Source organism: Tribolium madens, unplaced genomic scaffold (genome assembly GCF_015345945.1).
Source record: "Tribolium madens isolate multiple individuals breed KSU strain unplaced genomic scaffold, Tmad_KSU_1.1 Scaffold_20;HRSCAF=117;Tcas5.2_LG4, whole genome shotgun sequence".
Taxonomy (NCBI): Eukaryota; Metazoa; Arthropoda; class Insecta; order Coleoptera; family Tenebrionidae; genus Tribolium; species Tribolium madens.
In genome coordinates, this window is record NW_025400985.1 from 8,437,829 (window position 1) to 8,462,985 (window position 25,157).

The window sequence follows — 25,157 nt, forward strand, 5'->3', positions numbered from 1 at the left end:
AATTGTTAACGCATGAAAAAAATTTTCAAAAATGATATTCCTAACAATCCTTGTCTTCAAAAATTTTAGAGAAAAAAAATACGCCCATGTATTTTTTTTATCTTAACCAAGTCGGCGCACTCCAAGTGTCTTTTCTGTCAGTTCGCCCCCAGATATGGAATAAGCTCTAACACATTACGTTTTCTTGTTGTTGTCACGTAGTACACATACAGGGTAAATAAAAAGTACGGAACCAAACGTTCTTTCTTCAACTATTTGTTTAAAAAAACTAATTAATGGATAATAAAATTGATAAAGAACTAAAAAACTGTGATGTTTTATCATAGGTAATATAATATAATATAAATTTCTGAATTTTACGAAAACTTTTTTTTGTGATAGCAATTTGACGAGTTGAATTTGGAAATTTATATTGACTGAGACAAAAAAGTTTGAATTGAAATTCATACATTCATTCGATAATAAAAACGAGGTTGAGTTATATTTGATTAGATTATTTCCAAAAGCACTTAGTAGAAATTAAAAAAATTATAAATTAAAAAATTCATGTGACATTAGGACAGGAAGATAATTCACTTCATCGACAGCAGGAAGAGAAGTTTTATCGGAAAAGACTCTTATGATTGGATGACATAAAGATATCAAGATATCCTATTGGTGGAAATTGTAAATTTGACATTTGTTGGAAATAATCAAGAATAAAAATTTTTCTTCATAATTTTTATTTTTTTTTTAATGGCAACCCACTCTAAAATTTTTTTATTTTTTTTACAAAAGCTATGATCTAGGCATTATAATGTATCTATACTTTATTCAATTTTGATAGTCTTTATTTTGACAAAAAAAATCGCACAATTCCAAGACAAAACTTTTATTCTCATATCACGATCACATTTTTATAGTATTTTCATTTTTATTAACTTTTATCTCTGAAGCCAAATAATAAAAAAATCGCTTGAATCCATACTTTATATTCACCTTGTATAATATTCTTAGTTCATGTATAACAATGTTCATTTATATAATTATAAATTCATTTATATTTTATTTACACATAATCGATAAATTTAACATGAAAAGACATTGTTCACTTCCAGAACAAAACGGCTAAAACTTTTGTAATAATTACCACCATACCAAAAGCACTCGTTTTGACCACCTTCGCAACCCCTTCATTCTGTTGGATATTGGTGTCGGGCGCTGAAATCGGATTAAGCGAGTTCTGTGACCTCCTCAACTTCTCTCCTTGTTTGACTTGACGTACGGTACGACCCGTTGCCATTACATGGTGACATCTTCCGATCACGCTCGCACAACTTTCCGCGATTTTTCTACCGACCGCACCGCCACTGAACTAAGCCATTGCTGTATTGTTTTAGACGGTTTATGGTCGCGTGAAAGAGGGGGGCCCTGTCTGATCTTAGATTATTAACACAGAAAAGCGGGAAGTCGGACCTCTTTCAGTCTTATGGTTACGGTTTGCGAACAGCAAACGTCTTCGGATGGCGCAACACCGGAACCGGGGGGCAAGGGGGCCCAAACACCGGAAGACTCGAACAAATTTGGTTATGGTAGAAGGAAGAAACGAGAGATGGAAGGTGGTTGACTTTAACAACCCTTCAAGATTTAGAAACTTATTTCTTTTTTTCTAATTATCTCAAACTTTCGGAAATAAATCCTTTAGCGACTCTGCAAATATTAAACCTTTTCCCAAAAAGGACCTTTTTTATATAAAATAAACACATAAGTATTTTTTGCAAATTTAGGTTGTGGTAATAAAAATATAATTTTTGGTGGATAATAAAGAAATCATAATGCAAAAAGTAAAACAAAACTGTTATTATGTTTCAAATTTTCTTAGTACCTATTATACGAGTAACAGACACATTTACAACATTTGAATCTTTCATTTTTTTGAGTTTTTAAAGAAAACATCGTTAGGTAGTTGTGGATCATCACTATTTAAAGTAATATTTACTAACTATAGGGTGTTTCACACAACTTTACGAGGCTTGCGCCTAATATACGCACCCAAATATACAAAAGTCACAAAATGCTGGATACAAAAAATAAACATTTAATTATTTAATTTTTGGAAACACATGCAGTAGTCATACTAATTACTGTTTCATTAATAGTCATAAACTGCAGTTTTTCAGAAACAATTATCATTTGTTCTCTCAAGAGACGGCATGAACATGATTCTAGTTTATCTATCTTAATCAATAATCACTAAAAACGTTGTAATTCTTGAAAGGGTGAACAAACTAGAGAAGATTATCCAATTTTTTAAAATTTGTAATCGAGTTCGGATCGGAATATGTATTATTGATTGTATCTTACAGGCGCAAGCCTCGTAAAATTATGTAAAACACCCTGTATTTTACAAACTTTATGAGAATAATAATAATAATAATCTGAGAATTAAAATAATGTTAAAAAATAACACAAATCTGTTAAAAAAAAGAAAAAAATCCAAACAGATGTTGTAAATGCTATTTCGCGAGAAGGAACAAGAAATAATTTCTTCTATATAATGCAACAGTTAAACACAGCATTGTTCTCATTATTAGTATAACTTGTTGTAATGAGGTTACCTTTCATATCAGTTCGATTCCTTCAGATATTTATTAGCAACTTCAAGTGAAGGATTTACCGTAAAAAATCAATTATCCACCAATAATGCAAATAGACACGCGATCATCGCTGGTTTTTTCTCTCTTGTGCTTGCATGAGAACCGTTCATTTTTATTACAGCATTCTTTTTTGTTATTATAACAGACACCATTAATTATGTAAACCGTATAATAGCATATCGTAAAATTGGTATTAATCAATCTGTTGAAACTTGATACCGATTGCGTTGAAAATCACCAGAACGGTATGTTGCAGCTTTTCTGTTGAAGAATTGGACTAGCAAGCAATTAAAACAAACCTTGAGAAGTTTCCGGGACGGTTCGTTACCCGTCCTAAGTACCGCCCCTGACGCCTGAAATATTACACTAAGTATTTGTTTAATGAATTTTGCAAGTTTGTGCACTCATGCAAATGCTATCATTATAATTGTCTGGAAATTTAGAAACTTACAAGATGATTAAGATATACTAGAAAACAAAAAGATATTTTAAATTGTGTTTCTTCTTTCAGATATATTTATTTGTTTATTCACTAAATGCTATAACAATAAAAAGCAACAACTTGCCATTTAATTATTTACATAATGTATTTACTGACAACACTAGCTTTATTCAGGTTTCTCTGTGAAGATGTTTCTCGAGAGTATTGCAAATTGTTCTGCGATACATACCTACCATAAAGATGTAAATTGACTGTGTAGGCACAAACACGTGTTGTGTCTTAAGTAAACTACTACAAATAGTGATAAATAGTCAATTTCATAAGTGTACAATAAATATTAACAAGTGGAATTGCAATCAAGTTTTGTTCAGTGTAGAATAATTTTGATGCAAATGCAACGTGCTTATGTAACCATCTTTATTTTTGTAAATCATTTAAAAATTACAGAACAGACAAGAAAAAAATATACGATAAGCCAAAATATGAGAAATAAAATATTTTTGTCATTCAAAAAAGCACAGCACGTTTTTGTTATTAGAAACATCCTGTATATAAATACAAACATAAATTTTGATGCAATTTTTTCTGTTGTTTTCAAAACTTATTGAACGTAAATAAAATATTTTTGAAAACCACAGTTTGGGAAAATTTAGGTCCTGAATGGAAACGGAAAACCGTGAAAACGCTTTCCCCATTTCCTAAAAATGTGGGCTTTGCAAAGTTTTATCTATTTAGCCTTTTCCGGTTTAAAATGATTCTGTTCTAATTTCAATGCCATAATTTTCAAATTATGGCAAGAAAAATCTTTTAGAAAACATGAGAACAAAAGAAAACATAAATCATCTATTTGAATCTATCTTTATAGTCCATTATTTCTATGGTACTGCTGTGAACTTATATTTAAATCGGTAAAAACGAGGCCAAAATGTCAGAAAATCTCATAAACATGTTTTTATTGCGACAAGTCATAAATAAAACTTTGCAGTTTTTTAATTTATTTTTGAAACCATTATAAATTTAAAATTCATTGTATAACTTGAAGGCGAAGAATTTTGAACATAACATTATCTATATTAAGTCATTTAGTTAATAAATTACGACTAATTAAATGCTAATTAATTGATAAGATTATTAAAATCTTCAATTGACTACATTTTCATAATTTAAATTCGCAGTTTCGAATGAGAGTTACTATCGAAAAATAATTCGTGTTTGCTCATTCCCTTCATCTATTTAAACCGGTCAATTTTTTTCTCATTAACTAGATTGAACCGAGGTTTGTCATTATTTAACTCCGTTTCACTTTCACACTCACTCGATTTTACAGCAAGTCATTGCAATTAACACCGAATTACTGGGAATCCTGTTATATTTCTTTATCTTTGTTCCAAACGTTAAAACCGCCGCTTCAATTGGCGTCATTAGGATAAATTAGAGAGCAATTAAACCTGATATAATCTAGGTACCTCCTTGGCTAACGCCTCACTTTTTAATTAAATAAAATTTCTTTGAGAAAAACGGTGTGTTTCTAAACAATTAATCTATTTCCAGGTCATAAAATACTGCTTTTGTTTAACTGAGATCAAGTTTAGACGAGTTTAGGGTTTAGGTGACATCATTTGATGGAATCGAACGTTGGAAGGTGATTTCCAGTAGAGGACGATGTCTTCGGATTATAAGAGTTCAACCGAATATTGTTGTGTGCCCAACTGAGCGTAGTTCCTTTAAAAATTCACACGGGTTTTTGTCTACACAAAGGGCTAGTAATACCATGGTAATGTATTAACGTATTTGTAAATGGTAGTGTGTTTATTTTGGGCTTTATGGTTGTCTGGAAATTGTTTCCTTAAATATACTCAATGTAGTTAAATTCAATGAAGATTAGCACAATTGTTGTTGCATTGAAAATTCGTTGACGATCCTCAATATTCTGCAACCAACACTACACTAAACATTTTAGTAAATTCTTGTTTTCAATAAACAGCAGCTACAATTCAGAAACATTCCAAAATTCCTACACACTATCTAATTACAGCATGTTCTAATAATAGTACGTCTGGAAATTAGTAAACCAACGTTAGCAAAGCATTTAACAAAATTAATCATAACATTATATTTAAAAAAAAGCCGTTGACTTATGGTATTTCCTGCTGACTGTGTTAAGGTTGCCCATTTGTTTGTTATCTTTCTAGTAAACTACAAGAAATTGTTTTGCAGACAAACTTCCGCTACTATCATACTGTAAGCTGATACAGTATCGAACTCTTGAGTAATTTATATTTGCTGATCCTTCAATCAGTTTCAAGTGCTTTAGTAAAGACGTTGATTAATTTTGCATAATTCTCAACGCCTATCACGTGTATAAAACGACTGAATTCGTATAAATTAACATCTTCATCTTGCTCATTTTAATTAAATATTCGCTCAAAAAACATATTTTTTCCCCTCGTCGTTAATTAGTTCATCGACAACTCAATTACTGCGCAAAATTCACAAGTCCTTTTTCTTTCATTGCTTATTAGCGCAGTCACGATGAAAAATAACTCGGATATAAAGTCAAAACATCACATTATGTGCGGCTTTAACCAGCAATGGAAAGAAAAAACGAGGAAAGAGTAAATTGATGTGAAAGAACTCGACAGTGAGACTATAAAAATGCGAAAAACTTGAAACGTAACGATTCTACATTCCTGTATAACAGAGAAGCAATTTTTCTTCGAGCCAAACCAGATAACATCTTTCCGCTCGTCGATAGTTATCTTATATGGTTGTCGTTTGTTAAGAGGAACAGAGGAAGAAAAATTTGGCAATTTGTTCGATTCGTGGAGGTACATAGAAATGATGAACAAAACTTCCACTGGAATGTGTAAACGGATCCAAAAATATTTTAATATATCTTCGTGCATGTTAGTGTTAGAAAAAACTTTCATAATCAATACCAAGAATTTATAAATGATTTAGTAGAGTGAAGTATATCTGCCACATGTTCATCTGGATCCTATATAAGGTACAACTGGCCTCGAAGTAACCATTCCAAGACAGTTAATTGCATTGCGAACATATTATGAATAAACTTTCTGTTAGATTTTTAGATCATTTAAAAATAGAATAATATGGATAGAAAGTAGCTTCACAAATGATACGAACGCCAGCATAAAAAGTAAAAAAATTGTTTAAAAATTATAGGGTCAGTATTGTCCTTGTGGATCACTTTGTATTTTGCTAAACTAGTATTCAGTTGCTTTTGTAGCAGTTTTTCTTACTTCTGGGGGAGTGCACTATTCCATTTCAACAATTTTAATATCAGATTCATACATTATTTCAATTTTTTTTTGACATTTTTAAAATGTCAAAAATCAAACGCAATTTAGATGGCCTACCATGTTTGAACCTAAACTTTGTTAGAATTTTATTTTATTCAAATTTTTGACTAAAAATAATGTGATTGTGAATAAAATAGCAAACAAACCTCGGTGGTAATGGCATTTCCCCTTGTGCTTTATCCGATCTCGAGGCTGGCGCCTTTCGATCGTATACATAAGCACTTCGGGTAATGCCATATTTACCACCTAGTTTGTAATGTACTATTTCCAACAAAAATAGAGTCAAAATAAAAAACTTAAACTCCCCTAATTTCTAAAATTTTATAGAATTTTTTCTCCATGTTTCTGGTATCTTACCTTACGCATTTTTCTCTAGGGCGCAAGTTCTAAAACACCTGTATAGTATATTCACGGATTTCTTTTTGGTGCAACAATTTTTGCGCCATGTAGTATAATTATGTGTTAAAATTACAATTAACTAATGAATGGCAGTAACTTAGAGCAATTCTTAGCGGCATATTAACCGCAAGAAATATTTCAAAAAACATGCATTACAAATTAATGTAACGTTACAGTTAAGTGTATAGCATAGTTCGAAATGCTACTTCTTTGAAGTTCTAAAAGCATTTTGTCTCGCTTACCAATCATTTAAACAAAAAAACTCAAGTTATTAATTACTATTCTAAATATTTATTGTAAAAAACGTTCGTAGTCAACCAGAAAGTGATATTAAAGTAATTAATAGCTGTAATTATCATAGACAATTTTATAGTCAATTAATTTTATAACCATGCCCACACCAAGAAGATATACTTTTCTTTTTATGGCATTTTGTGTTTATTGTTCTTCTGACTTCTTGAATTTTAATCACTCTTTATGTCTGGTTTTGTTTTAAAAAGATTCAATTCTTCATTTCTTCAAAATGACTGATTAGCTCTATGGACATATTTGGGTATACCTATACTCGTTTTCATATTAGTGTGCATGGAAGTAGTCAAAGGGATCATTTTAGGGTGTCAACCATGCGAAAATTCAAACAATCCTAACCTCAATCTTCCTTAAAATTATTTTTTCAAATAAATGTGTACCCCAGGTAGCAAAAAATAAGTAAAATTAACAACATAGGTAATTAACATAGAGTAGCAAACATACGGATTACATTTTTTGTGTGATTCAGCCTTTAAATTAAAGATGCATTTAGACTTCTACAACCCTTTTGATGATCATTAATATAAAAAAGAGTATATATTTCCCATCAGATCAACACTACCTTAGTAACTATCAAACAGTTAAATTTTAACTGAGGCTTAATCGTACCAGGGCCTAAGTCACACTATGTTATTCAATTGCTTTTTTCTCTCTTCTTACTGCTTAATAAAAATTAAAAACAAATTAATAGTGTAGTTAACAGTAAGTAATGTTGAACAAAAACACGATTAGCCCGTCACATACCAAGAAGATCCAAGAAGAAGAAGTAAGTAATGTTGTTTAAGCGATATAAAACAAGCTTAACGATCTTCTTTATTACGCCATCAAGTATTATTCGGCTGTCCACAAAAAACAATTTTAAGGGTTGCAAATTTAAATTACAATACATATTTCATTAAAAATTACAAATTAATGAAAACGAAAAATAAAAGAAGACTAATGGTTGTCAAACGCAATTTTTACGAATTGGTAATTATTACAAAAAAGATATTGAATCCAAAGTTAGGTTTGAGGATTTAGTTTACATTGCACAAACTTTCAACAACAGAAAGTAAAATTTCTCACTTCCAATCCATCTCATTCCCATCACTGTCTGTCAACATATCTGGGTGTGAAACCGTGAAACACCATATAGTTTCGTAGTCCTATTATTACTTTCCAGCCCATCTAGATACCAAAAACTCCGCTCCTTTCCATCCCACAGTTCAAATAGAATTCCAAAGATGTGTCACTAACACTTGCATAATTGGTACTTGCACATATTTCTTCATCCTTCTAATTATCAACACTTACATAACCGACATCTTATCATGTTTTATGTTTATGACACTTGATTACACTGTGAGAGCGCAAATCATCTAACCGGTATTAATAATTCTTCTACAGAAAACAAAAAAAATCCCCAAACTTACCAGTACCCGCCAAGAAATGCTCCAGTTTTTTTGGTCCTATCACTAGAAAACACCACCGAAAAGTCCGGTCACGTGCCCCAACGAACAAAAGAACAACGCCGTACACAAACGTCTTTTGCACCTGGCGTTGTTCGACAGGTTGTAGCTAAAGAATTAGATAATCGGCTCTTGTCGGTTCTTGGCGGCTTTAACCGAACCGACATGGTACAAAGAAAGTGTTTGTATTCTTGTTTGTTTATCCTGTGATTCTAGAGGTGGGGAGAGGTTCATTGTTGTGGAAGGTCACTGGTGGGTTTTAATACTGGAGGAAAAATTGGGTCGATTTCGTGGAGATTTCGATGATGGGTTAGACCACAAAAAAAAATATTTTGGTGATGCCAGTAAATCACATATTTGTTATGTTTTTTCTTTCAAAATTTGAAAATACAGGGCGATTCAGATAAGATAATGAACCTGACGATCTGGCGATGCAACCCAAAAAACAAATTTCATTTACGTCTTTGATCCCATTTAAATTAGGATTTGCAAGTTGAATCCAAGTTATCATCTTATGTCACTCGATCATTAGTGCCACTCAGTTCTCGCGGAATGATAGAGAAATTTGAGAAGCCTTTTCGGTGTAAATCCAATACAAAATGTACGAAAAAATGAAACAGGTAGGCAAACAGTTTTTTATAAATCATAAATTGCACTGTCAGAACAATAAAAGATAACTTGGATTGCAAATGCAAATGCAATTAAAATTAGATCAAGACGTAAATGAAATTTGTTTTTTGGGTTGCATCGCCACAATCTCGGGCTCATTATCTTATCTGAATCACCCTGTATATTTGCAAAAACGTAAACATAGTCCCAAGTCTTTTAAAGGCAGCGCATAAATAAATATTTTTAGTTAAGTAGAATAATTATTAGCGTAAACGATAGAAGATTAAATACACTTTAATTTGATGCTTTGACATACAGGGTGTCAATTTTAAAACTTGCCATCGCCAATATCTCTAGAACTGCAAAAGTTATTGAGAATCACTCAAAACCGTGGTTCATAGGGGGAATTAAAATGGCATGGTAAATGACGCATCTCCACCCACCCTTCAAGCCACAGCCACCCCAAGTTGAAAATTTTAAATGGCACGACACTGCTACTTGTGATAGATCATTGGAAAGCTCATAACAAGAGCTTTTCAAAAATGTCATACAACAGCCTATTTGGTAAAGCCGTTTTTCCAAGTATTCAAAAACGAAAACTTTAAATTTTCATTTTTTTTATTATGATGAGGGGTGGGTGGAGGTGCGTCACTTACTATCTCATTTTGATTTCCCCTACAAACTACCAAAACGGTTTTGAGTGATTCTCAATAACTATTTCTGTTGAGAGATATTGCCGATTACTAGTTTTAAATCTGACAAAATTTTTAGCGTATGACAGTAAGATCATGGAAACTAAGAAAAAATTCAAGTTAGGTATCGGAATATTATTTTTTCTATTTTTTCTATTTTTATTTTTTCTATTTTGAGTGCTGGAATAAGTCGTTGGCGTTAATTTAATTTTAGTGGCGGACTTTCTTCACAATTCATTTTTAAATGTGAAAATAAGAATTATTTTTATTTTTTACAGCCGCCTAAAATTATTCCATATAAATGTCGCCAACATTCGCAAAATTCTCTAGAAAATAAAAAATTAAAATTTTCGTTTTTTAATTTATAAAATGATATAAAGCGGCAAAATAGAAAAAATAGTATAAAGCACTTGTTACAGAAGGTTCTTCAAGCACTCATTTGTTTCTCAACTCGCTGCTACGCGGCTCGTTTCGGAATTTCAAATTTGTACTTGAATAGATACCTTCTGCAACTTGTATTTTAATATACTATTCTACCTATATGATAAAATTCCTTTAATTTTTATAGTGGTAATTGTTAAAATAGAATAATGCAAAAGTTGATAAGTTTTGAGTAATTAACATTTTAATATTGAAAATGTAAAAGTTCTAATACTTTAGAGTTGGGTTTGTAGTTTGTGGTAATTGGTTATCAGACCATAATTCCTTGACAATAGAAAAAGGTCCTCAATGATATTTATGACGTACCTTAGGTAAATCCTTGCTCTATTGTAAAATCCCCGCTCTATCAATGCGTTAGCAGCACATCTTCCCAAACTTGACCATAAATTAGCAGAACTTCCACCTTTTCAATATTAAAATGTTTATAAAATTTCTTTTTTTTTTCAAAATTAATTTTTAAGGTCTCTTTGGCATATGTTAAAAATTTTGTACAGTGTCAAAGCATTAAATTGATTGTTTGCCTATCAAGTTTTTATTGGACCGGCTGTAAGTTTTGAGCACATTGCTAAGACATAATATCTTAAGCCAAATCTAAAATAAAGAAACATAAAAGAGAAAACACCAACATATGTTGACAATAAATAAAGTGAAACTACAATAATTAATACAAATTTTAAATAAGATTAAGGTGAAGGGGCTTTTCTCTGTAGATATTTGTTACACTCACCTTTTTCTACACAAAACTTCTAAAAAGTGTAATAAAAGACATCCATAATTGATGTAAGGGTTAAAGTTACTGTGCATACAATATTATTTCTTTAGTCTACCTCTTTTTCAATTTTCTTTTAGGCATAAAGAAAAAGTTATTTTATAAATTCTAGCGGCTTACGCTTACGTGCTATCCTTTATTTGAGTGATTTCATTCAACTTATCAACAAATTTTACATATCTTCTTATACGACTATTTATTTTTATTTTTAGTAAGTTTGCACTCTTATAATTGTGTTATTGTGGAACCATATAATTTTTTTAGTACTTACTTCCCAATATCTGATTCTTAAAGAAAAACATATTATAAATGCATACACCTTGATGTTATTTGTTTTAAATTAACATTGTGTAGTCAACCGTAAAATAGTAATATCAGCTTACCACAGTAAATTTTGTCATCACTTTTTATTCGAAAATAACACATCACATTTTAAAGCTTAGGTTTTATGGGCATATAAGTTAATCATTAGTTAATTTATGTAAACATGGAAGTAATATTAATCTAGAATACAAAGCCCGTGCAAGATTGTCAACATAATAATATTTTTTAGCAGCACGGTTCTTCACCTCCAACAAAATCAACGCCGCATTCTTTCCTAATTCCCTGCACCCAAACTCTTCTTTTAACGAAATTAAAACTTCGCCGCTACTACAATTAACAGAACCGAGTCCAATTTAGAGAACCCAAATTACCGTCACGAAAATGAAATTCTAATAAATTCCTCTTTGCTTACCTTGTGGTTTAGAAACGGCGGGTAAAGGGGTGAAAATGATGGCCGTTCTGGGTGGCAACGGTGGAGCACCGCTGTCTGCATCTCCATTCGTCTGCAGACCTTCGGAAAAATTATGGGGGCCGCGCTGTATCATTAAGACTGTCTTCTGGAACAACAGATTTACGAAAATTAATAGCAATTTGAGTGGTTGAAGGATTTACTTCTTGATTGCTGTTTAAACGATTACTTGTAATGTCAGTTATAGAAAAACATGCCTCAGATTTGATCTGCAATTTTTAAAATTTTGAAAGATGGCAGAAAATGTAAGCCAGGTCTCGGCGACTTTTGTTCACTCCCTAGTGTAAAGTACATACGTGACTTTGCACCTGAGAAGAATTAAAAACTAAGCTCAAATTTTGTTTTTAAAATATTTTGTTCGAAAAAACGAAGATTATAGTTGAATCACCAACGTTATCAACCAACGGTTTATCAAGTGGACAATTAAGTTTGACGTTTGCTGTATTGTTTGCGTTCAAAATATTTTAATGAAATTAAATTTTTTTAACGAATGTAAGGAATTCCGATATGACAGCTACTTTACACGTAGCTGGAAGAAACCTCTTGATCGCATCGACAAACTCATAGTTGTGTAATTTTGCAAGTTTTTCAGTGATAATTACGTCGGAAAATAGACCAAAACCACACTTGATTACAGGAATGTGATAGATGAAGGAGAAAATGAATGGATATAATTACGCTATCAGTTCACTAATTAGTAGTAATTTAAGTGAATTTAAATAGGTGTGGCACACGCCACTGGTGGTCGTTTAATTCGTCATTATTTAAACGACTCGACTAAGATTGAATCTCATCGTGTACAGTTCGATGACAAAACGTAATTTATCTGGATTTTGTTCTTGCTCAGACTTTAATATGGTCGGGTGGGTGGTTCAACTCTCAGAGGCGTAGTCTGTGTAATCTTGAAAATGCAATAAAAATTCTTAAAGTAGCACATTTTTGACTCGATTATTTTAATTGGCTCATTATTGTAGTTTCTATTATAATTAAGTGTCTGTCTAATTAACTATAGTGTAGGTGTGTGACCTTATAAACTGTGTTAAATAGAATAACGGTTTCATTAAAAAAACTGACAGTACAATAAATTGTGGCCGCTATTTTTCTGATGTTATTCGTATCTTGTAGTACCTTTTAATTAAGACAGATTGCAATAAATCAACTGTTTGTAGGTCACGAGAAATTTTAGCTCCAAAAATTTTGTAGGTACTGTGATCAAATGAATACAAAAATGTGTTTTTTTTCTTGTCAACTATTTCAAATTTCCTTTTCCCACACAAAAACCAACAATCTTGCTGACAACCTGACAGTAATTTAAAACACAAAAAACAAATTCCTGAAGCCAACAAATTAAAATTAAAATTTATGCAAAATGTAGCTGCCAGGGCAACTTTGTACCGATTAATCATGCAAAGTATCACTTGTGTTTTAATTTTTTTCCAAAATAATTGCGACAAATCTGCGAGCTATAAATAAATCGTAGTATTTCCGTTTCTTTAACTTAATTATCCAATTTTAAGACAGAATCTCATCTCCTAACAACTCGCACGCCAATGGCGGCTCAAGAAATATTACCTTGGCTATTGAACTGTCCACAAGCATTACAATAGTCGTAAGTCATAACGTTTGTAGCCTAGCATGCTGCGATTATACGAAACGTTTTTCAGTTGTTAGTTACCTCGGGCATACTGATGCGTGTACCGCCTCCATCTGTGCTGTTGTTGGGCGCCCTTTCGATATTTATGTTCTTCGTTTGCATCTTGAATCATTGATTAATGAAGCGGATGTCGAGGATATGATCTGAAACCATTAATTACAATCAGCATTTGCCATCAAACAGGAAAATAAATCCGACAACTAGTCACAATATCCTTACAACTTCATCATATTCTTAAGTTTTTTTATTTTATGACACGCTGTAAATTTATGTGTGTAGAAAAAAAACGATTTATAGATTATTATAAGCCAATTTGTAATTTGTTTTAATTGGTCCGTTCCTGCTAATAGCCTATTGTGAACGTGGTTTAGTTTTTTCTACTTTAATGGTGTAATTTTAAGTGGACAAAAGAGAGCAGTGAATTCTAATTTATTATGAATTCATTATTATGAAAATCTAAGTAAATTAGTACATTATTGTTGTTTCGCTACTCATTATTTTTATGTTCAATGTTCAGTTAGAAAGCTCGTAACATAGATAGCTTCCTTCCAGCAGGAAAACTGAGACCTGCAAGACTAGATGGCGCACTTGGTCCACTTTTGTAACACAAATGTGACAAACAAAAATTAAAAACTAAATTATTTTAATTCTTTCTCATATATTATGTAGAACCGAAATTTTACATTGTTAAATCATTAAATAAAAACATTAAAAAAAGCAAAATCATATTATGATAAAAACTGAAAAATTTTAATTTAATTTGCATCCAACAGGTTTCATTAGCATTTCACATAACTATGTACCATAAACTAGGATGACTGCAAAAGGACGGTAGGCGCATAATTTTTGTATGACTTTTGCCTCGCGATTTTAGATAAAGCGAAACTTATTGGATTCGAAATATTGTAGAGGCTTAGTGTCGATCAAAAAATGTGCAAATCTGAACTAGTTGAGAGGACCCTTTCAATAGAAATACCTTAAAAATTCTTCGAGTTTACGGTCGTGTAAAGCGTAACTCTCATGGTAGTAGTTTTTTACATAGTGGAACAGAAAAGAAAACTTCATACAATATTCCTGCTTCATTTTAAAAAAAAATATTCTATAAATATATTATATGCATACACGACAAATAAATAATAATATTTAAAAAAAAGCTTTCAAATATTTGTTATATTTTACTTCACAGCAAACAGAATCAATAACTTCGATATTAGAACCGCTATTAAAAGTCATGGGACAAAAATTACATTTTAATGTCTCTTACAGTAAAGTTTAAAGTTCAGTCTAAAAATCAGAGATTCAGCAAAATAAACACCAAGTGTGAGATTTATCGTCCGGTCGCACACGCCAAGCAATTTATGATCCTCGGAAAGTGTTCCTTCATCGTATTAAGTGAACAAGCTTCCGTAAATTTATAATCCCACACACTATTACAATTTTAGTTATTTCATTAATTAAATAATCCGGATTTCTTTTCCAATTAGAAATAATTTTATTATTAATTGCACGTGTCATCTAATGGCCTGAAAAATCTATATAAGTGGCGTCTGATTATTGTATATCCTGTACAACCAATTAATCGTATGATAATATTTGTCGTAGCAAATCGACTCGATTTATAATCTCCTTAGTCAAGTTTTTATAATTTGCTCTACTACTCGGTAATAGCAAAATGTAGTTAGTTTGCGCCTTGTTTATTAAAACTAAAATTACTAGGTACACAATATGCCATTCTGTCATATTCACACCTTGCCCTTTAATCGAAATTTAATAAACATTAGACTTCAAAGCCAGGTGGTAGTCTCTGTGATAGAAATGTTTAAATCGTCGTTCCTCGAGCATAAAAAATGAATAAAAAGAGGTTCCATGTTACATTATGAAAGATGAAATAAAGCGGACGACGTTAACGTCGCTAAGATAATAAAAACTGGTACAGATATAAAGGCAACCTGAAGATTTTTCACATAACTTCCAAAGCCTGAGAGAAAACAGCATATAGCAGTTTGCTGAGATATTAAATAAACGCCGTCTAATATATTGATTCTATTTATTGATTTATCAAATAGTTTTGTGTAACGAGTATGTTTTAAATAAGAGAAATACATTCTACAAACTTATACATACAGGGTGCATTTAAAAAATGTTATCTATAAAAATTTCGAAGTTTGCACTTTGACTCTATTTATTTCTGTTGGAGAAGAGGGAAGAAGTAAGCTGTATCCTAAATTGTAACTCTGTTCAATGTTATTTGTGGCTTTTATTGGCAAAATTTTTGTACCTTTATTAAATAATTGTAAAAAAAAAACACATAGAGGATCATCAGTATCATTAAAAAGGCATAAAAAATGTTAAATGTCAAAAAATAAATGTCAAAATTTTTTGACAGAGAGAATTTTTTAAACATTTTTTCCATGTTCCTGATATCTTATCTTACTTGAAATTTTTCTCTGGGGCGCGAGTTCTGGCGCACCCTGCATAGACATTGGGCATATTGTAATTACAGAATGAGTCATTTATAATAAAGGCCTTAACTGATTTTTTTTATATATTATACAGTGAGCGGCAAAATTACTTAGAAACTAAAATTGAAAATATATTTTTTCTTTTTAAATACAGAATTCTCAACTTATTAAAATTGTATGTTTGTAATTGTTATATTTGTATTTTACTTTTTGGATAATTTTTTTTTTTTTCGAAAACTATGTAATATTTAATATTTTGATATAGTCATTTCAACAATTAAAAGATCTACCAAATTGGCTAAATAAATTGAGGTTTCCTTTTAAAAAAAATGTCGATGACGTCATTACTCGAAAACCAAAAAGTGTAAAATTTTAAATCAAGTTGAAAATTGTCTATTTTTTTAAAAGAAAATTGACCTGTTCGAGCAATTTTGGCCAGAATAAAATATTTTTAGTTTTAATAAGATTATTCCATAATTTTGCCACTCACTGTATATGACTAATCCTCATCTATAGACTTAGCTTCGCTTGTGAATACCGCTTCACATTGTTTTGTATATTGTGTTGCCTATACTTTCCGGACAGCTTTTTAAACAAGGATCGAAATTCTCCGTTGCCGAAAGACCACGCTTTCGCAAGGTGGTTTTCTGCGAGCGGAAACGAACATCCGGTTAACTTTTGCTTTGCCCAAACCAGTTTCATTTATTTTCGTATGGTAATTTAGATAAAAAAGTAAAACCTTTAAATTATGAGTGAATCTTTCAACAGAATTTGTCACACGCTGTCTTTATATCTCAATTTGATTGCAAATTGTTGGCATAAATTACAAATTTCTTCCGGTGAGATGTAACGAGTCTATTTCCCATCGTAATTAACATACAGATACATTTCTCCGCATGTACTTTGATAATTTAGAGTGGAAACTGTTGATTAACAACAAACGTGCGAAGAGTGAACCTACTTTCTATTGTGTTCATGGCGATAACATGATTAAGACCGTGGAGCGGCACTGAATCTAATTTCATTGCAAGAGTGTTAATTAATTGCCAAAGGTAAGCCTTTTACCTACATGCCTGTTGATTACTGACATTAGTCAAACAGGAAGATTCTACGCCAATTTTCAGTCTCTATAAAAACTTATAAAAATAATAGCTATGGTTTCAAATTGAAAAGTTAACTGTAAAGTAATACAATTGTATGTTTCCCTTCTGAACAACGTTATATAGGACGATTCATATACTCATCTCAGTGTTTCAAATCCTCAACCGTCAACAGATAAAACACGACTGAAATTCTTCTGGTTTTTCATATTACAAAAATCGCCATTTTTAATATTCCAGAAAGTGACAAAGTACCAGTAATTGATTAATTAATTACCTACGCTTGACACAATTTGAAATTTCCGTTCGCTCCAAACCAACAATTACGCTTTTACGACCATCAGGCCTATTAAATTTTACGATAATAATTATCCCAGTGGAGATATTAAATAAGAGCGTAGTGTAATTACGATGCCTTTTAAGATGAATGTTTCTTCCTCAAAGGCATTTGGAATGCAATATATTTGAAATTTTGTAAGGTACTGACCTGTAAATAAATCAGTGACAATCCCATTTCAAAAGTTAGGAAATACTCGTAGATACATAGGACATCAGAGAGACAACAAATACCTAACTGAACTGAGAATAGCTAGTGCTAGTTAGTACTAGTGCTAGTTTTTTTTATTATAACATTATATTATAAATAATTTGCGAATCTTGGCTCTCAAATGATAATTTTTCCTACTTTTATGATTGAAAGCTTAAGTGTTAGTAATACCAACTCGGTTAAAATAACATGAAAGATGTTGGATAATCGGTTTTTGATTGCACGCTGTGTAAGAAAATAGAATGAAAATGGAACTATTCGTTTATGAGTAACATATGTGTAGTGTGATGTAGATGGATGTTACTACAATTACACTCATGTTTAACAATGACCTTTTCTTGAAAGCGTGTTGTTATTGTTCACCAACTGTTCCGATAGAACTTCATTAAAGACATAAAAGTGCATAAGCAGTGATGGATAAATGTGAAATGAACAGGATAATATAGTGAAACAACACAAAAGCATTAGAGCATTGCGACTGTTATTTTTGTTATTACATGTACAAAACAATAAGTTAAAAATAGGTCTACCTATAGTTAGTCCGCCGATGGAGCATAGATAATAACCTTAAGCTAGTCTTGAATAAAAGTATAGATATACATATACATAATTTAGACACGAAGTGTCCGCAAATACCACTATTTGGGATTTTAGTCTTTTTAGTCAAATGTCAAATGACCTACAATATTTAAAATTTTAAACACTACCAATTAATTCACACCTCTGTTCACATAATATCATAAAACAATGCTTTTTACGACTTCTTTCGTAAGTATTTATCTGAAATTATTTACGATATTGAATTTACAAGTAATAACTTGACAATTTTATGGGGTAAAAGTTGAAAGAAAACATTGCACGGCCTTGAAATTTGCATAAGAATTATACGAAATGTTCGGCCATAAATTATTTATGTCTTACAATAAAGGCATGTAAAAATTTCGTACAGTTACTTAATCACAACAAAACGAAAAAGTATATAAACGAGACATTTCCAACTGTATTTCTTATGCAGGATAACAACTCAATATTCTCGTTTTAAAAAATATGTCCTGAAGCTTTGAAACTAGAGATTGGATAGAAATAAAACCGATTAATCTTCCTCGATGTCTCCGGAAAGAATGGTTAGCTCGAAAGCACAAAATAAATATGAAGCAATTTTTCAACGCCTCTTCACTGACTCGTCATTGCTTCATTCTGATTTACGGACAAACAGACTGATTATTTTTTAGTTGTTTTATTCCTTCTTATTAAACTTATTGTTTTTTATTGTATTTATTACAATCAAAGAATAAAGAGAGCAAAAGATATAAAAATTCAATACATTTTTCTTGTTCTTCGTTCCTACAGAAGAGAAATATCGCAGTAACACGAACAGATAAAATGGTCTGTAAAAGATATGGATAAAAACAATCCAAACATCCATCTTATGCAGCCTCGATTTAACGCCATCAAATTTCTTCTCTTCAAAAATTTAAAAGAAGGCGTTTTGAAGTACTCAAAGTAAACTTTTCCAACGAAAAAAACCAAACAGATCAAGTTTTCGCATTGTTTATATATATATATATATATATATATAGTTTTATGTTTTAAAAAGGTCATGAAAAAGTATATCTGTTACAAAAAAAAATTGAGAATAAACCTACGAGACATATTATATTCGAGATATATATACGAGATCTATTATTATATTCTTCAACAGTCCTCCTACATGAGTCGAGAAAACGATAACATTATGTGCCATGAAACAGGAAATTGCAATGCACCGGATGTTACATTCTTGAATCGCAACATTTACAATAATTACCGGCTGCCAAAGCAACAATTCGCACCTCAAGCGCGATTATTAGATTTAACTGCTTCTGTCCATATCAATGTTTATCCTCTGACAGGATAAGGGAAGGACGAGAAAAACGCTTAACAAGCCATATAATCTTTTTCCTAATCGAAGACTATGCATAAATTAATTAAATATTCCATCAAAGACCGTCCATGGAGCGTGAAAGATTCCATTCTTTATCCTGTCGTATCGAAATTCCTCCTAGAGAGTGATATAAAATAAACATCCGGCAAGTAGCTAATACACGATTCGTTTTAATTGATCGCAAATCATTTTAACTGTTCTTAACTGCATGCTAATAGTAGTTCTATCGGTGCAAGTTGATTTGTTTTCTAAACTGTCTGCTTGTGGCAGAACTGTTTTTACTCCAACAGGTAATAATCGTAACCATTGCGCTTAATAACAGTATCATACTTAATGGAGACGGTTTTATTTCCTGTTGTTCGAATGAGGACTATCAGAAGCGCAGGATGTGGGAGATTGATGAGATGTCAACAACTTGTAATAACAGGAGTGCCAACCAATCTAAGATGATTTGTTCTGTTTTGTACAACGGTTGGACACCCTCGTTGAGCTTTTTCTCCTACATGTAATGACGTTAAATTATCGCTGATAACTGTTTATTTAAAGGCGCTAACTGTACAACATACAAACTTGTTGCAATGTGATAAATTAGAATGCAATGTAAAATCGTGCAATCAAAAAACAATAGATTTACATTAGATGATTTTCCAGAAATGGTTATAGAGACAATTTTTGACAAATGTAATGAATCAGTATTGTTTTTATTCCAAGTTCAAATATGGATACCACAATTTGCCAAATTTCGCTTTTGGTGATGCATTTTTACGTTATGCAGTTTAATTATTCAAAAAACTTAGATATCTTGTAAACAGCTTAACATTTAACCTTAAAGTAAGAACTAGTTTGAAAATATCATTTTAGTAAAGTAAATTACTCACTTTTCTAAAAAGTTTCTTTGTGGTTATAATAGTTTTTTTTTGTTTTAATATATCGAGAGATCCAGATAATTTGTGATCGAGTCATTCTTGGATCCAAAAATGTATGTCTGTGAAATGTCAAATAAAATGAAACGTCAAAAGGTAAAATGGCATGATCAATAAGATGATAATTTTAATAACTAAATTTATGATCTACCTTGTACGTCAGCGACTAATTCCAGCCCATTTTGCCTTACCTTTCGATTTGTCATTTTATTTGACGTTTCCTGTGCAGTTAGTTCAATAACAGACATACGTTTTCGGATTCAAGATGACTCGGTTACAAATTATTTTGATCTCTCGATACCTACTATTGCAACGTGTTTTAATTTAACGTAAGCCGAAGATCAAGTGAACGAAAAAAATAAAAGTTTTATCACACATAACTAAAATATAAAACATAAAATTTTAACAAATCAAAAATGAAAATGTAATTGTGAAAATAATTTTCATACAATTGCGTGACCTTAGTCCTTATACAAAAGATATTTTGCTCTGGCTCACTCCATTTAAAAGAATCATGAATATTGGAATTTTCTTGCTCAAACTGTATTTAAATAGAGACCTGTTTACTTCCTCGCCGATTGTAAATAAATATCTGATTTAATGTATCCTAAAATCTTTTTAATTGAGGAAACGATCACCGTTAGCTGCCCGAGACACGTCTATAAAGCACTGATTAGTCCCATTACATCGAACAATAATTTATAATAATCGCGTTTAATGAGGGGTTTTGAAACCATCATCGATGAAAAAATTATTAATAATCGGTTTAAAAATTGTACGTGCTGAAAACGAAATTTATGGGAGATTGCTGAAACAGCAATGAATGAGATAGTATGTGGTTGAAAAATATTTTTTGTAAAATATAATTTTATAGTAAGAGGATCAGGGTAAAAAGTGTGAGACTGTGGCAGGAAATGGTTGCATGGTTGGAAGCTAGCCATAATAAATCTTAATGTTTTATTGGTTAGCTTCAAGCGAAAAATGTTAAGCTCACCTTGATTTCTGTATTAAAGGTTATTGTTTTTTAAAAGTGTGACTATACATTGTAACAGTAGTTCACGATTTGTGTTTTTTCAGTATTCATATTAAAACACCTACAATCATTAACATTAAAAAAATAGTGCATAAAAAATATTTCATTGCATATACAGTTATAGATAATTAAGTAGATCTACCAGTATGCAAATTTTATTGTTTACTTAATTATTACTCAACTACCCACAGTTATGATTAAGAATTGCATTATTAAACAAACTTTTACAGATAATGCATATTTAAAAGAAAAACTTAGGGAACTACGAGTTTCTCAGTTTTAGTTTCTTTAATAACCAACTAGCAACAACTACATAATAGGTATGTACATCATTTTTAAATTTTGAAATAAATCAAGTCTGTTTTATTTGAGGTAATAAACAATTTTTAAATACGAACACGAAAATGTAGTAATTCCAGGAGGTTACTGAGATTTTACAAATTTAGGTAATATTTTAGTTGCTTGTCATCCTTTTCTTGGAAAACAAAATTCCTGTAATAAAGACAACATGTTACTCTGTTTTTGCAGAAATACATGTAATAAAAAAGCAAAAACAGCTATTTACAGTAATTTATGACCTACATTTGCGATTTTCTACTAATTTTCCTATTTTGCATGCTCCACACTAGTACACACAGTTACAAGTTTTACCTTGAACATTTGACTGCTGAAGTACGAGTATGTCTATCTATCCCCTCTTCAAATACTATTTCAAAAAATCTACAATTATTTATGTGCTTTGCTTTACTAACTAAACAGAGTGAAAAATGTTGCAAAGAGTGATAAAAACTGTGAACATAATTAGCAAATAAATTATAACAACACCTCACGAGAAAAATATGAATAGTTTTTAACAGGTATGTTCCCATCATTTTATATAAAACCAAGAGGATCTGTCTGATTCGTCCGATAAAAATCAAACATCTTTATGTTAATTAGACAGAAGTGAAAACAGCATTTTATTGGATGTCTACCAATCAATAATTTATTTATCTATAAACACTTCAAGGTTTATGTTTCTAATTAACAAAATTACCATAATGGGGGAGCCAAATAAAAAAGAATAATTATTTTCAAACTGATCAATTTGCTTTAATAACTTTATTCATAATTTAATGATCTGCAAGCAAATTAAAGCTATCGATTTGAACAGTGGGTTTTGGTAAAACTTATATTCTGTTTGAAATTCACAAATTTTGTAATTAGAATTTAATATTTAATAAACACAACTTTATAACGTTTGAAATGTATTAATTAAACTTTATTCAATTTTCAATCAATGAGTTCTGCAGCTTATCCAGACACAAAATTATGAATATCTAATTTATAGCAATATTAATTAATATTCTAAATAGTATTATAATAACATAAATGGTATTATATTATAGTAGTATACTATTAATTTTATTATAAACGGTTTATATTTTATAATCAATAAATAATTATTTGAATAAGAGGCGATTTCAAAATAAAATCACAATATTAATGGACCAACGCATTCCAAGCAGTATTAAATTTATTGTATTTTTTTTGTTATGAAATTGAATCTAAATGTATAACAAAAATCACAAACCCATAATGTTAATAGAAAAAAGAAAAAATAGTGAAGAAAGGAACAATTAAAATCAAACATTGCAAAATGCTGGACAGAAAGGATGTTCAACTGAGTTCTTCTATTTATGCAACTTCGTTCACATGTTTTTGCCTGTACAAATATGTATGTTCGTATCTAAAATTATACCAGGTGAACCAAACGATTTTTATTTTTTTTTGAAAAAACTAATTGATGAATGATAAAGTAAGTGCTACAAAAAAATCGCATAACTCAAAAACAAAACAAAATTTCGTTTTCAAAATACGATCACATTGTTTATATTACTTTAATTTATTTAATTATTATTTTCTGCAGGCAGATTTAAAAAAACCGCTTGGTTCCATTCTTAATATTCATCTTCTATGTATGTATTTCTATACTCGCCTGTATTTACAATTACTTTAAATAATTCTAAACAAAAATTCTTGACCTTACTGATTAAAACAGACAGAGTTAAATATTTAGCTTGAATGATAATATTTAGTATTTTTAGTACATATTATGTATGTGCAGTGATACTATTTTTATACCACGAGTATACTATATTACAATATATTTATTAACTCACTTTCGCTTCAACTTGGTCCAACTCAATCATTATCCTCCATGAAAAACATCCACGTTCCTTCACACATTTCACACCAAAACACGCACAACACACGCGATTCGCGCGTCAAAGTCGCTTCGTCTTATTCACTTTCCACACTTCGCCATCGGCGGCGTCTCGAGCACTACTGTGACCCCTTCTTCAGGGACCTAACATCACATCTTGGAAACGCCCCCGCTCCTACCCGACCTTGCTTCGTCTAATTCATTGAGTCTCTGGGAGCGTTTGTCTACAAACTGTGAATGGTCGCACCACGTATGTTCTCCACAAGAACGTCACGTAACGAGAAGAAGAATTGAAGAAGACACTCGAGGGATAGATTCCTTCGATTGCTAAAGACTTTTGCATGAAGAAGATGAATTCTCAAAATGATTCCACCTGAACTTGAACAAAAACGAAAATTTCACAAAGTAGGACTACGTAAATATACGCCCTCGCACTTAATCAAGAATTGTGGGTATTAAATTTAAATGTTAAAATACTTAATTGATCGTAAATTACAATAACTGCACCGATAATTTAGCAATTATTAAAATGTTTGACTCTACTTTAAATAATTTTCTAATCACTATTGCTTATATGATGGAAGTAAACCTTAAACTTTGAAATAGGATAACTACAGATACCTAATGTTATTAATTCTCTTAGTGAGCATCTAAATTATAATTGGAAATAAAACGATAATAAAAATGTTTTTGAATTTATTTTCTGATTCAGTCTAGTAAAAAGTGACGTTAAAATTTAAATAAAGAAAACCACAAGAACCAGTGAAACCAAAGAGAATACTCGTAACAGAATTGTGTTATACAAGAAAATAACTATCTAATACAATAATACAGGAATAGAAACCACAATATTTCAATGATATTGATCTATAATAATAGAATGTTGGCAAATCGGTGTAATTTAGAGGCACACAGCGTAAAAAATTTTCTGGTGGCAAATTTCTACAAATTTGATTCGACCAGCGTTCAAGTTCAAGTGAAACAAATCAAAATAGTTATTTGTAATATAAGTGTTAAAAGTGACCAGGTGATAAAATACCAACAAATTATTTTTAACATACTTGCATGCATTTATTGGAGAAGTCGTGCATTTCCAGCATGTTTCATGTTTTTAACAATTTTTTAAACCCAATTTTTAACTTACGGTCTGGTATATGCTATGCTATAGCCTATAACCGGTTTATGATATCGTAATACCTATATTAGGAAATTATGTTCCCCTGTCGTTCTTTCAAGGCTTGTAATTGGCCATTGTTTTGTAAAAGTTCAGCAATGGTTTTGTCGCGTTTTGGTGTCAATTTAATACCTATTTTCTGTTGTCAAAGACGACAAATAAAAACTGTTTCCGATAACAATGTTCCAAAGTCTGCCACTACAGAATATTTCGCACCTGAGACTGTATTTCATCATTGTTGAAACATTAATAGATGGTATAGCAAGTGCTAAA

General features: G+C 31.0%; 1 protein-coding gene across 4 annotated transcripts in view; it reads right to left on the bottom strand.

Moving 5' to 3' along the window:
- The window catches only part of LOC123004775, a 36,243-nt gene extending 12,406 nt beyond the window's left edge, over positions 1-23,837 (bottom strand). The window contains exons 1-3 of one of the 4 annotated variants that reach the window (XM_044398207.1): positions 23,667-23,837; positions 13,537-13,658; positions 11,805-11,946 (exon numbers count right to left, since the gene is read on the bottom strand). In XM_044398207.1, the coding sequence (XP_044254142.1) occupies positions 11,805-11,946; positions 13,537-13,617 (223 nt within the window). In that variant the 5' untranslated portion in view covers positions 13,618-13,658; positions 23,667-23,837. Of the gene's footprint in view, positions 1-1,137; positions 1,343-8,521; positions 8,669-11,804; positions 11,950-13,536; positions 13,659-23,666 lie in introns of those variants that run through there. The other 3 variants (XM_044398206.1, XM_044398208.1, XM_044398209.1) reach the window with 3 other exon arrangements.
- Between the last annotated feature and the right edge of the window lie 1,320 nt (positions 23,838-25,157).